This window comes from Mastigoproctus giganteus, chromosome 8 (genome assembly GCF_048544385.1).
Source record: "Mastigoproctus giganteus isolate SK-2022 chromosome 8, ASM4854438v1, whole genome shotgun sequence".
Lineage (NCBI taxonomy): Eukaryota > Metazoa > Arthropoda > Arachnida > Uropygi > Thelyphonidae > Mastigoproctus > Mastigoproctus giganteus.
The window spans coordinates 209,251,437-209,265,526 of NC_143582.1; the positions used below are offsets into that span (position 1 = coordinate 209,251,437).

The 14,090-nt window shown below is 36.3% G+C and overlaps 1 protein-coding gene across 1 annotated transcript in view; it reads right to left on the reverse strand.

Annotated features, from left to right (window-relative positions):
* Dhc36C (Dynein heavy chain at 36C) overlaps positions 1 to 14,090 on the reverse strand; it is a 592,122-nt gene that overhangs the window by 363,933 nt on the left and 214,099 nt on the right. The window contains exon 28 of the mRNA XM_090380456.1: positions 6,233 to 6,449. Coding sequence (XP_090236582.1) covers positions 6,233 to 6,449 — 217 coding nt within the window. The remainder of the gene's footprint in view (positions 1 to 6,232; positions 6,450 to 14,090) is intronic.

Below are 14,090 nucleotides of genomic sequence, written 5' to 3' on the forward strand. Positions count from 1 at the left end.
GCCAACCTTTGTATCATCTGCAAACTTGGACATTAAGCTTGATATACCATCATCAATATCATTTATAAATACAGAAAACAATAATGGACCCAACACTGAGCCCTGAGGGACTCCACTAATAACATTAGTCCACGATGAGCAGTGTCCATTGATTACCACTCTCTGTCTTCTCCCCCTCAACCACCCCTTTATCCATAGCAGCAATTTGCCTCCAATGTCACACTGCTCCAATTTGTGTAGCAGTCTTCCATGTGCAACAGTATCAAAACCCTTTCTAAGATCCAAGTATATAATATCAAAGATATTCCCTGCATCCAGTTCTTTTGTGACTGCATCATAGTATCCAATCAAGTTGGTCAGGCAAGACTTCCCCTTAACAAAACCATGCTGTGTCTGAGCTATAACTGAAGTCTTGTCTAAATGATCCTGCAGTGCTTCTTTAACCAGTGCCCCCATTAATTTTCCTGGAACAGAAGTTAAGCTCACAGGTCTATAATTACTTGTGTCAGCCTTTGATCCTCCTTTGTGAATTGGGGTCACATTTGCACATTTCCAGTCTATGGGTACCTCCCCTGAGTCCAAGGAAGCTCTCATAATTATGGCTAAGGGTTTGCTTACTTCCTTTGCTGCCTCCGTTAATATAACTGGATAGATCCCATCCACCCCGGGTGCCTTTCTTGTGTTTATCTTCAACAGTTTCTCCTCCACTTTACTCCCAGTTATTTCAAGATTCTGTAGCTTACTGCTAGAGTTGAATACACCTCTGGCATTCCCCTTGCTGCTAACTCCTCATGCGTGAATGTCGATGCAAAATATTCATTTTGTTTGTTAGCTACCTGAGCAGGATCATCAACAGTTGACCCATCAATATCAAGTGGACCAATCTGATTCATCCCCTTCCTTCTAGAGTTTACCTAAGTAAAGAACTCTTTGCTGTTTTCCTTTGCATCCCTTGCCAAAGATTTCTCGTAATATGCCTTCGCCTGCCTAACCTCCTTGGTAACTTGGTTACAGATCAACTTGTATATATCATAAGCTTCTGTGCCATGTGTTAATTTGTATGTATTTCATGCATGTTTCTTCTCTGCCATATGCCTCATTAGTTCATCTGACATCCATTTAGGCTTAAACCTTGAACAATATTTCTTAGTTGGTATGTAAAGCCTAGTAGTTTCCAAGATAAGTTCTTTGAATGCCTCCCATTTTGCATTTGCTGTTGGTAACATCATCAGTTGGTCCCACTGTATAGAATATAAATACTGTCTCAGTCCATCGTCGTCGCCTTTACGGAAGCAATAACCCTTCCCTTTACCCCTAATGGTAGTTACCTCTTTGAGTAAATCCCACTTCAGCACACTGTGATCACTGCCACCTAGTGGTTCATTTATCTGCAGATTCTTAATGCATGAAGAATCACTGCTGATAATCAAATCAAGAGTATTACTCCCTCTAGTTGCCTCCCGAACATGCTGATGTAGAAAACAATCATCCAATAAATCCAGAAAAGCCCTGCTCGTGCGTGAGTAACCAGCCCCCAAATTCCAGTCAATATCTGGGAAATTAAAATCTCCTATTATAAGACTCTCTGATTTACTGGCCCACTCTATTTCCCTGTACAGTTCCTTATTATACTCATCAGAGTCATTAGGCCTATAGCACACTCCTACTCTCAATTTTGATCTCCCAATGCTTATGTCACACCAAACTGACTCAACACTGCACTGTCCAGCGATGTCGACTGGCTTCACTTCCTTGGTTTTTATGTGTTTCTTAACTAATAGCATAACCCCTCCCCCCTTCCTATCCTGTCTATCCTTTCTGTAGACGTTGTACTCCCCAAATTGCAGTTCTGCAATTTGGGGAGTACAACGTCTTTGGTAAGATGAATTTGAGGTATTGCTCAAATTCATCAAATAAATTTGATGAATTTGAGCAATACCTCAAATTCATCAAATTTATTTACTAAACTCCTAGCATTGGTGTACACGCAAGTATACCTGCACCTTTTCTATTCTTAGCTACCCTAACACAATCCATGTGTTTACTTGTACCGCAATGGCTCCCAGCAGTCTCTGAAATACCATGCATCTTGTTTTTCAGGCTTCTGCTCATTCTAATAGAAGCAGTGCAAGAATCTCTTTCACCTCTGCCAGTGGCTACTGTCAATCTATTGGTCTTTGTCTCCCCCCAAGCTAGCAGTTTTCCGACCCACCTAACACTGCCTCGATAGCATCAGCAAATATTCTTGCACCCTTTCTATTTAAGTGTATCCCATCCCTGTAGAAGCAATCTCTCCTGTTAACAAGTACAGTCCAGGCTGAAAAAAATTCTACCCCTTGAGCCTTGCACAATCTTTCCAGGGCCGAATTGATCGACAAGGCTCTCATCATATACTCCCTCCTATCGTGTCTGGGCAGAATTGCAGACACTTTCAAATTCAACCCTAATTCTCGGCTTTTGTTCAGCAGTGACCTGTACTTGTTAAGTAATTCTGCCGGTCTCCTACTCTTAATATTATTAGTAGATCTTAATATTATCTTAATATCTTAATATTATCATTCCCTAAGGCCTGCTCTTGAGTGACCCTGTCAAAATAGCTAATCAGATTAGTTAAACATGATTTTCCCTTTACAAAACCATGCTGTGTATCCTTCAGAATTCCATTTCTATCTTAATGATCCTGAATTCCACCCTCGATCATTGTCTCCATGATTTTCCCCTACTACTGAAGTTAGACTAACTGGCTGGTAATTTCCCACTTCACTCTTAGAACTGTCCTTATGTATTGGGAACACATTGGCACTTTTCCAATCTAATGGAATCACTCCCAAGTCCAGTGATGCTCTCATAATTAGTCTCAATGGTTCAATGCACTCACTTTCCACCTCCCTTAAGATTACAGAGTACAGGCAGTTCTCACTTTGAGTTTTCGCTTTACGAGTTTTTTTTTCCCCAAGCATCAACAAAATCGAAAATATGAACATTAACTGCAAAAAATGAATGTTAAACATTCATAAATACCGCATTACAAACCACGAGCATGGCCATACAATACAGTGTACCCCACTTTACGATATTAATCCGTCCTAGAGACACTCGTATCGCTAAAATATCATAATGTGAACCCAATGACACAATGTTTTTTGGTAATTTGTTTCAAGATCTCGGAAGTTGAAATTTTCGCTGTATAACTAAGCTATTTGTCTCTCGAAAATGTCATTTTTAAGGCCACGAGCATGACCTTAAGACCATATAAAAGGTTGTGAGCGTGGTTTGTAAATTGTATTATTATCAATTCAAATCATTAAAATGCACTATACTTTCACTGTTATCATATGTTCCATTTTAAGAATCAATTTTGAACGCCTTTGTGATATTTTTCTAAAGCACATTTCCGGAGATCACGACCATAAAACAATAAAAACAATTTGCACTTTCTGGTTTATTGAGCTTTTCTGTTACTGCAAACAATTATAAACGGGTAGTAAACTCAATCTTCTTGCATTTGCAAAAATACCGATAGCTGGATTTGTGTTGTTTTGTACGTTATTATGGTGAAATGTGTTTCCCCTTTACTGAAATCTCCAATAGTATAAAAACAAAAATTTTCAGAATCTTCTTTGCATTCCTTTTTTTTAAGCTTCGTAAACTTGTTACTCCTCGCAAATTGTGTTAGTTGCAATTTGTGTGTGCCATTAAAAGTGCTTATGCATGCAATCAAGAAATTTATAATTAAAAGAGAAGATTATCTTGGAAACAAATGCCTCTTGAAACATTTCTGAAGAAGACTCCTCCTTGTGCAACAAACCAATGAGTGCCAAGCCAATAATGTGTGATCAACGAGTGTGCATTTAGTTCATGATGATGAAGGATAAACATTCTTTAACATTTGTAAGTCATAAATAATGTCTCAATGATTATAATTTGCTTGATTTTACAGCTACATTTTCATTTCTTTCAATAAATCAATCATTGTTTAAACATAAACTGATTAGCTAACTAATTTCATTGTTGAGAATGTAACCCCTATTTTTAACATTATGTCTATGGGAAATAAATTCCAGCTTCAGGAGTTTTCGCTTTACGAGCACGCACTAGGAACAAATTAACTCATAAAGTCAAGAACTACCTGTACATGCCATCAACTTCAGGAGCCTTACTGGCCTGTAGGATCCTGGAATCAGACTGTTGGATAAGAAGGAATATTAGGAATCAGATTGTTGGATGAAAAGAGGAACACATGAATTAGGCAGAAAACTCAAGTAATGGACATTCTTATCAAAACTAAAGAACCAAAACCGACTTGGGCAGGACACATAGCTCGAAGACATGATGACAGATGGACTAAGAAAATAATAGAATGGTACCCAAGAGAAAAGAAAGCCTGGAAGACAAGAACAGAGATGGACAGATGAAATTCAAGAGTTTGTGGGGAGTAAATGGATGGCTATTGTACAAAATAGAAGGATCTGGAAAGATGCTGTTGAAGCCTTCATCCTGCAGTGGATTGAAAATGGCTGATGATGATGGTGATGGTCAGAGAGAATATAATTCAATTCAAACTTGAAAAGGTATCTATTAAAATTAGAATTAAGAATTTAACACCAAGAAAATATTTATCTTTATTTTAAAAAATTAATAAATAAATAAATTAATTAATTAAAGAAAAGCCAAGTGAAAAATCAAATTAAATTGTTTTTATCCTTAAAATTGAATTAAATAATTATTCCAATAATACATGAATAGTAAAGTAATATCAGTAATCTGATTAGGAATAATGTAATAAATAAGGATTAGGAACAATATTGTGTTCTTAAAACAATACCAAATTAAATTTTACAAAAAAGGCACAAACAAAAAAGTTTGTGCTTTACAAAAAAGGCATAAACACAAACCAAAGAGTACTTAACCAAAAAAAAAAAAAAAAAAAAATCTAAAAGTCATTTAATCCATTACAATAGCTTAAGTTACTCTTTCTTTTAATTAAAAAAAAATTATATAGTTCTGGAAAAGTTGAAACAGTTATGTCAGATCTACTTTGCATTCTTGTTGACATTTCAGACCAAACTTTGGGTATCTGTTATCCAGATAAAGAAAAGAAAATAAAGAAAACATTTTATTCTTAATTTTTTTTATTATTTTGTCTCATTAACTAATGATTCTCTTTCACTTTAGCTTGAACATATTTTTTTTAAATTATCAGAACATTGCAGTGCATGCTGGTTAAAGAAAGATATACTTATAATTAATTTTGTTATTATGAACAACACTAACAAAAATCACAAAAAAGAAATCGACTAATATAAGTACTTTGAAGTGAAGGCTTCCCAAGTGAGTATCAATTATTTTAGGCTTAAGATAAATCCTTGAACAGACTTTTTAAAGCTAGTTACTCCAGAATAACAATATGGCAAATTTGGAAATAAAAATAATTTTAAAAAATTAGCATATTAATCTTTATAATACAGTAAACTCTCAATTTTATGGGCTAATGGGGGGGTGTCCATTATTACCAAATGTCCTTTAAATTAAAAGTTATTTTTTGAGACCATTTGCATCCCACATAATTGAAATTTTAAACAGTTACTCTGTATATGTATGTACTAGAAACAGTGAAATAAAGTAAAACAATAAAAACACATGCTATTCATCTTGATTTTATTGATTGATACATAACATCATACATAATTAGAAGATAAATTACCCTGGACATACAGTGGTACTCTGGTGCCAATCTAATTTTTTTCTTCCATTAAATCTGAAGTCCATTAAATCAAAGTATATAAAACCAAGGGTTTACCATATGCCAAAATTTTCAGGTATAAAACTGTTCTTTCCATGCTAAACCAACTAAGAGATTATTTGAGGAGAGATTACATAGAGTAATCACTACTACTACTACAATAAAGATTTATAACATAATTTTAGAAATATATTTATTCTGATAGGAACTTAAAATAAAGCCTTTGGCTAAAATCCAAACTTTACAGTTTTTACATTCATTTTGTAATCCATGTTTTGAATTTCGGTATAATTTACTGAAAATTTTACAGTCATTTCCACCAGATGCAATGACTGTAAATATAACATATTCATTTACTCTAAACATTAACAATGAACGGAAATATTCTGGACAAAACAATCAAACAGCTTATGAAACTGTTCTTTTCTTTGTAATTATCAAATATTCAAAAAAATAAACATATATCAAACATATCTTATTGTTACAAACCTCATGGACCCAAAGTCTTTTTAACGATGATGGGTCTTCAACTGTTTCAGGAACAGAGAGGAGCAAACCTTGAACAACTCTGGAAAAGTCTCTTAAATTGAAAAGATAATGAGATTTTGCTGGAGTCGGTAAAAGATTTTTAATAGCTTCTTTATAAACTGTAAGGGTAGCTGAGACAAGTTCTTCAACACAGGGTTCAAAATCCTTACTGAAGCCTCTAAAAAATGTGAAAAAGGATAACAAAGATAATGTTTTAATAATGAACAAAAAAATATTAATAAAATACTTTTTAAAATTTACAAAATATATTTATAAATGTAATGAGGGACACACTTCCATCATGTAATGAAAGGAAAAAACTTTTTTTTAATTGAATGGTTTGAATACCTTGATCGTTGTTTACATATCCAGTAAGAAGAAAAAATTGCTTTAAACAGTAGACTCTCACAAAAAGAGAAAATCCAAGTCCTTCAAAATCCAAATTCAGTGGGAATAATGAATGTATATCATCTGACTGGAAATTCACCTTCCAGTCAGATAATCCACTCTGACTGGTCCATCCATTCATTCACTCTCCAGTCAGTGGGTCACCTGATCGGAGATTAAATGTAATGAAGAGTGCAGGAATCCTTCATTCTATACAGTCTCTAACACTGATCCTAATTGTTATAACAATTGGGATCAATGAAGCAGCCAAATGTAGGAATTTTTTGTGTACTTTGCTATTATCAACACAAATATTTTGAGAAGAGCAAAGTTTCTGGTACATTTTCTATAATATTAGATTCTCTATATTTGTCTGATGATTAATCTAAAACTGCTGATTAGTTCTTTCCTGCTTCTTCTTCAGATAACATCAGTGCCCAGGAAGAGCAGTCTATTCCTTATGTAAAATCATAAGCTGTCTCCAACTAATGACTAAGATTCTTCAACTTGTACTGATAAAAAACAATACAAAACAAGATCAAAAAGAGAAAATATTACTTTTTGGAACAGAAATTTAAAAGCACTGTATTTTATGTGTAATTTACAACTGACAAATTTTATTTTGGGGCTATTCCAGAAAAGAAATGTGAATGCTATTTATTTGTTTGTTAAAATTCTCTGAATTTAATTCAATATTTTTTGACTTTTCAATAAAAAAAATTAAAAGCAAATGTACACTATATGAAGCAACAAAGAGCAAAAATTTTAATATTTTTGAAAGAGCTACAGAGAGACTCAGAGGCAATTAAAATACAAACTGAATTTTGACAATATGCTATGCAGAATATATTGCTACTATAAGTTTAGGTTTAATTGATCAACCATAGTGAATTTTATCCAGATTACAAAACACAATGAAAACAATATGTTCAAACGGACTAAGATAACTTCCACAAAAAATTATTGAAGTGTTATCCATAATTTTGTGAAGGAAGTGATATATCAAGTTAAATTTTCTGTGCTGCATTTATGTTATGCTTACATTGATACTCTGTCCAAAATTCTGTGTTATGTTAACTCTAATTCAGTCATTATCCCTCCCTTGAAATAACAACAGTCATGTTAGTTGAGATTTCAGGCCAAAATCTAGGCCTACAACACACTCCTACTCTCATTTTTGCTTTTCCAGTGTTTATGTCATACCAAACTGATTAACTCAACATTGCACTGGCCACCCATGTCAGCTGGATGTACTGCCTTAGATTTTATGTTTCTTAACTAACAGCATAACCCCTCCCCTCCTCCTATCCTGTCTCTCCTTTCTGTACACACTGTACTCCCCAAATTCCAATTCTGAATTTCTTATATCTGTGTGATACCACGTCTCTGATATCCCAACAATATCCATCTTTGATGTCTTGACCAGCAAAAATCAAATTCATCAAATTTATTTACTATACTCCTAGCATTGGTGTACATTCAAGTATACATGCACCTGTTCTTACTCTTGGTTACCCCAACACAGCCAATATATTTACTTGTTCCATGATGACTCTCAGCAGTTCTTGAAATCCCCAGCAATTTGTTTTCCAAGCTTCTGCTCATTCCAATAGAAGCAGTGCAAGAATCACTTTCACCTCTGCTTGTGGCTACTGTTAATTTATTAGTCTGTGAATCCCCCCTCCCAAGCTAACAGCTTTCCAACTCGCTTCACACTGCCTCGATAGCAACAGCAAATATTTTTGCACCCTTTATATTAAAGTGTATCCCATTCCTGTAGAAGCACTCTTCATTAACAAGCACAGACCATGCTGCGAAAAATTCTACCCCATAAACCTTGCACAATCTCTCCATAGTCGAATTGATTGAAAGGTTCTCATCATATACTCCCTCCAATTGTGTCTGGGCAGAATTGTAGACACTTTCAAAAATAATCCTAACTCACAACTTTTTTTCAACATTGACCTGTACTTGTTGAGTAAATCAGCAGATGTCTTACTCTTAATGTCATTAGTTCCAAATTGTACAACATCATCACCTTTTTGACAATGGTAGACATACCCTGGTCCTATTCAGCCTATCTTTTTTGCACAATATATTTCTCGTTTCCCTGAAATAGTATCACAGACAACTAGCTCCTGTGGGACCAGCACATTCTGCCTTGAAGATTGCCATTGTGTTGCCTGATGCACAAGAGTGAGCTCTAGTACTGAGTTGGGCAGCTGAAAGCTTGATGGGCCCCATTTTAATTCCTTTGAGGGAATCTACCCTTCTCCTCAAACTCTCATTGACACCCATCAAAACACTGAGTTGGAGCCTACTTTTTCACATTCTCTACACCTAGCACACACAAAGACATCATCCTTGGCTAGATCATGTCCTGTTCTAGAAAGGTCTGCAAATATTTCACATTTTGCACATTTTTTTAGACTGTAATGTGTAGGAGAATTGCCCCTTCAGTTCTCCCCTGAGCCACAGCACTCCTGCTACTTTGTGACTGTTGCTTTGCTGCTCTAGTCTGGGGCATGATTTCCACTTAAATACAATTTAATTAATTAGCAATGAAATTTAATAAGATTAATAAATTTAATTGATAAATCAACAATACTACACTTAGCTAACAGATTTCTAAATGCAATGCTACATATTACACTATCTAGTTTTATGTTATACCTTACACTATCAAGTTCGAGATATAGTTACACTATAGCATAATGCATTGGAGAATTGCCCCTTTATTACACCTTGTGCTTTTATTTTTCTAGTACTATTACTATATACACCATTTAGCATCTCTCACAATGCGAAATTATACTTCACAACCGGGTTGGCATGATTACAACACCGGGATACCTCCCCACCAACTGAGGATAGGCCAATAAGCCTTGAAACTGTGTTGTCTGGGTGGTGGTATCTTTCGAGAATAAGTAACAGTAGCCTTATCCATCAGTGAAGTGTTACTTATTCGAGGTAGTTCGATATCATGGTAACTCATTGTGAAGGCAGTCACAATATAATACAATTAAATCAATTCCTTTTACACTACTGTTGTAGTTCACTACTACAAACAAAATATTGGGTATATACAATGGCAGTTCTTGCTTAACAAGTACAGGTCACTGTTGAAAAAAAGCCGTGAAATAGAGTTGAATTTGAAAGTGTCTGCAATTCTGCCCAGACACGATAGGAGGAAGTATATGATGAGAGCCTTGTCGATCAATTCGGCCCAGGAAAGATGGTGCAAGGCTCAAGGGGTAGAATTTTTTTCAGCCTGGTCTGTACTTGTTAACAGGAGAGATTGCTTCTACAGGGATGGGATACACTTAAATAGAAAGGGTGCAAGAATATTTGCTGATGCTATAGAGGCAGTGCTAGGTGGGTCGGAAAACTGCTAGCTTGGGGGGATACAAAGACGAATAGATTAACAGTAGCCACTGGCAGAGGTGAAAGAGATTCTTGCACTGGTTCTATTGGAATGAGCAGAAGCCTAAAAAACAAGATTCAGGATATTTCAGAGACTGCTGGGAGTCATTGCGGTACAAGTAAACACATGGGTTGTGTTAGGGTAGCTAAGAATAGAAATAGGTGCATGTATACTTGCGTGTACACCAATGATAGAAGTTTAGTAAATAAATTTGATGAATTTGAGGTATTGCTCAAACATCAAAGGCAGATATTGTTGGGATATCAGAGACTTGGTGTCACACAGATATAAGGAATGCAGAACTGGAATTTGGGGAGTACAACGTCTACAGAAAGGATAGACTGGATAGGAAGGGAGGAGGGGTTATGCTATTAGTTAAGAAATACATAAAATCCAAGGAAGTGATGCCAGTGCAGTGTCGAGTCAGTTTGGTGTGACATAAGCATTGGGAGATCAAAATTGAGAGTAGGAGTGTGCTATAGGCCTAATGACTCTGATGAGTATAATAAGAAACTGTACAGGGAAATAGTGGGCCAGTAAATCAGAGAGTCTTATAATGGGAGATTTTAATTTCCCAGATACTGACTGGAATTTGGGGGCTGGTCACTCATACACTAGCAAGGCTTTTGTGGATTTATTGGATGATTGTTTTCTACATCAGCATGTTCGGGAGGCAACTAGAGGGAGGAATACCCTTGATTTGATTATCAGCAGTGATTCTTCATGCATTAAGAATCTGCAGATAAATGAACCACTAGGTGGCAGTGATCACAGTGTGCTGAAGTGGGATTTACTCAAAGAGGTAACTACCATTAGGGGTAAAGGGAAGGGGTATTGCTTTCGTAAAGGCGACTACGATGGACTGAGACAGTATTTAAATTCTATACAGTGGGATCAACTGATGATGTTACCAACAGCAAATGCAAGATGGGAAGCATTCAAAGAACTTATCTTGGAAGCTACTAGGCTTTACATACCAAATAAGAAATATTGTTTAAGGTTTAGGCCAAAATGGATGTCAGATGAACTGATGAGGCATATGGCAGAGAAGAAACGTGCATGGGATACATACAAATTAACACATGACACAGAAGCCTATGATAGATACAAGTTGATCTGTAACCAAGTTACAAAGGGGGTTAGGCAGGCGAAGGCAGAGTACGAGAAATCTTTGGCAAGGGATGCAAAGAAAAACAGCAAAGATTTCTTTACTTATGTAAACTCTAGAAGGATGGGGATGAATCAGATTGGTCCACTTGATATCGATGGGTCAACTGTTGATGATCCTGCTCAGGTAGCTAACAAACTAAATGAATATTTTGCATCGGCATTCACACATGAGGAGTTATTTAGCGAGGAAAAAGCCAGGGGTGTATTCAACTCTAGCAGTAAGCTAGATAATCTTGTAATAACTGAGAGTAAAGTGGAGGAGAAACTGTTGAAGATAAACACAAGAAAGGCACCTGGGGTGGATGGGATCTATCCAGTTATATTAAAGGAGGCAGCAGAGGAAGTAAGCAAACCCTCAGCCATAATTATGAGAGCTTCCTTGGACACAGGGGAGATACCCACAGACTGGAGATGTGCAAATGTGACCCCAATTCACAAAGGAGGATCAAAGGCTGACACAAGCAATTATAGACCTGTAAGTTTAACTTCTGTTTCAGGAAAATTAATGGAGGCACTAGTTAAAGAAGCACTGCAGGATCATTTAGACAAGACTTCAGTTATAGCTCGGACACAGCATGGTTTTGTTAAGGGGAAGTCTTGCCTGACCAATTTGATTGGATACTATGATGCAGTCACAAAGGAACTGGATGCAAGGAATAACTTTGATATTATATACTTGGATTTTAGAAAGGCTTTTGATACTGTTGCACATGGAATACTGCTGCACAAATTGGAGCAGTGTGGCATTGGAGGCAAATTGCTGCTATGGATAAAGCGATGGTTGAGTGGCAGAAGACAGAGAGTGGTAATCAATGGACACTGCTCGTCGTGGACTAATGTTATTAGTGGAGTCCCTCAGGGCTCAGTGTTGGGTCCATTATTGTTTTCTGTATTCATAAATGATATTGATGATGGTATATCAAGCTTAATGTCCAAGTTTGCAGACGATACAAAGGTAGGCAGGGTTGTCAAGGACAGTACTGACACTATGCTGCTGCAACAGGATCTGGAAAGGTTGAGCAGATGGGCTGAGAGGTGGCAAATGAAGTTTAACATTGACAAATGTAAAGTACTACATATGGGAAACAGCAACCCCAGAGCAACGTATCAACTCTGTGGTACTACACTGACAGTGGTAGAGAATGAAAAGGACCTGGGGGTGGTTGTGCAGGCAGATATGAAGTTCTCTGAGCAGTGCAGACAGGCTGCAAGAGTAGCTCATGGTGTATTGTCAATGATATATAGGTATTTTTCTAGCAGGGATAAGGAGGTGATTATTCCCTTGTATAAGGCAATGGTCAGGCCACACCTAGAGTACTGTATACAGGTCTGGAGGCCTCATTTCAAGAAGGATGTAGAGCTGCTGGAACGAGTACAGAGAAGAGCAACAAGATTAGTGAATGGAACAAAGGGGTGCTCTTACGAAGAAAGGCTTAAGTTTTGAAAATTACAGTGTCTGGAGACTAGGCACCAGCGAGGTGATCTGATAGAGTTTTATAAAGCACTGAATGGGTTGAGTATGCTCAATGCTGATGGGATTCTTCCTCTCGCTCAGAATAATCACCTGAGAGGGCATAAATTCAAACTGAGGAAAGACAGATGTAGGATAGATGTGCGGAAATTTGCCTTTAGCCAACGAGTGGTTGGTTGGTGGAACAGACTTCCATCCCTTGTCGTGGAAGTTGATAGCCTAAATAAGTTTAAGGCTCAGCTGGACAGGTATTTTGAACGAACAGAGGGGTGAAGTGGAAGCAGTTTTTTTTTTTTTTGGCTGATGCTGCATAAGCTTGCTTTCTTGCATCAAATGCCTCTACTAATGCTAATGCTAATATCGTATCGATCAATATACTACAACAACGGTGGCAAGTTTCAAATGGTACAAGGTTCTATGTATACTAGGTAGTAACCTACAAAATCTCTAGCTAAATTCAAAATAAACTGAGACGTATGAATAGGACTATAAAGCTACTTATAGAATATGATTTAATACCGCAATAAGGGCAATAAAACAGCAAAATTTTTTCATAAACTTATTGGTTTCCTGGAGCAGAAAATTCTTTGAGTAGCATGTGGATAGTTTCATACACAGCATCATAGACAGAGATAGTCTATAGAAGGAGAATGCTATATTCTGGTAAAGTGGAAACTCAGTTATTTTATTTGAAAAATGTTATTTCTTTCTAATAACTGGAACAAATTTGAAATGTACAGAAGCAGATGAATTCGTTCTTGGAATATTAAACAGAGCTTTTAGATACTAAATTTACACAGGTCAATGAATATTACAGTTTCTACCTTTTGTGTTTTCTTTGAGATACTGAATCTTAATTAAGTGAGAAGTGGAAGCTTGCAGTATTACTTATCTTCATATCATTTATGTTTTGTCTGATGAAGTGTTTGCTCATTTGTTTTGTCTTGTCTTTGGAAAGAGAGGAAGTCAAATTATTTATATATCGTGTAGATAGGGGAAAATAATTGAACTTAGTCCTTAATTGCAGGAGTTTACATCCCAGTATATTCTAACGATATATCCTAATTTCGTGTCATACTATCTTGAAGCAAAGTGCTTGGGATACCACCTGTGTTATAAAAGAGGAAACAAGGTATGGTGACAATTTTAGACTGGAAGTCATGCAACCACTGCATAGCATTTTTATTTTGTTCTAACTTCTCAACTATCTGGAAGATTGAGTGGAGATGCTTAACTATGAGATATGTTATTCTTGTAATAATATACACAAGGGACACCTTGAAGGTAAAGGGCTGAATGCTGGGTGAAGTATGATTTTTCACTTAAAACTATGTTGAAGGTTTTTGTGAATTAAACATAAAAAAAAG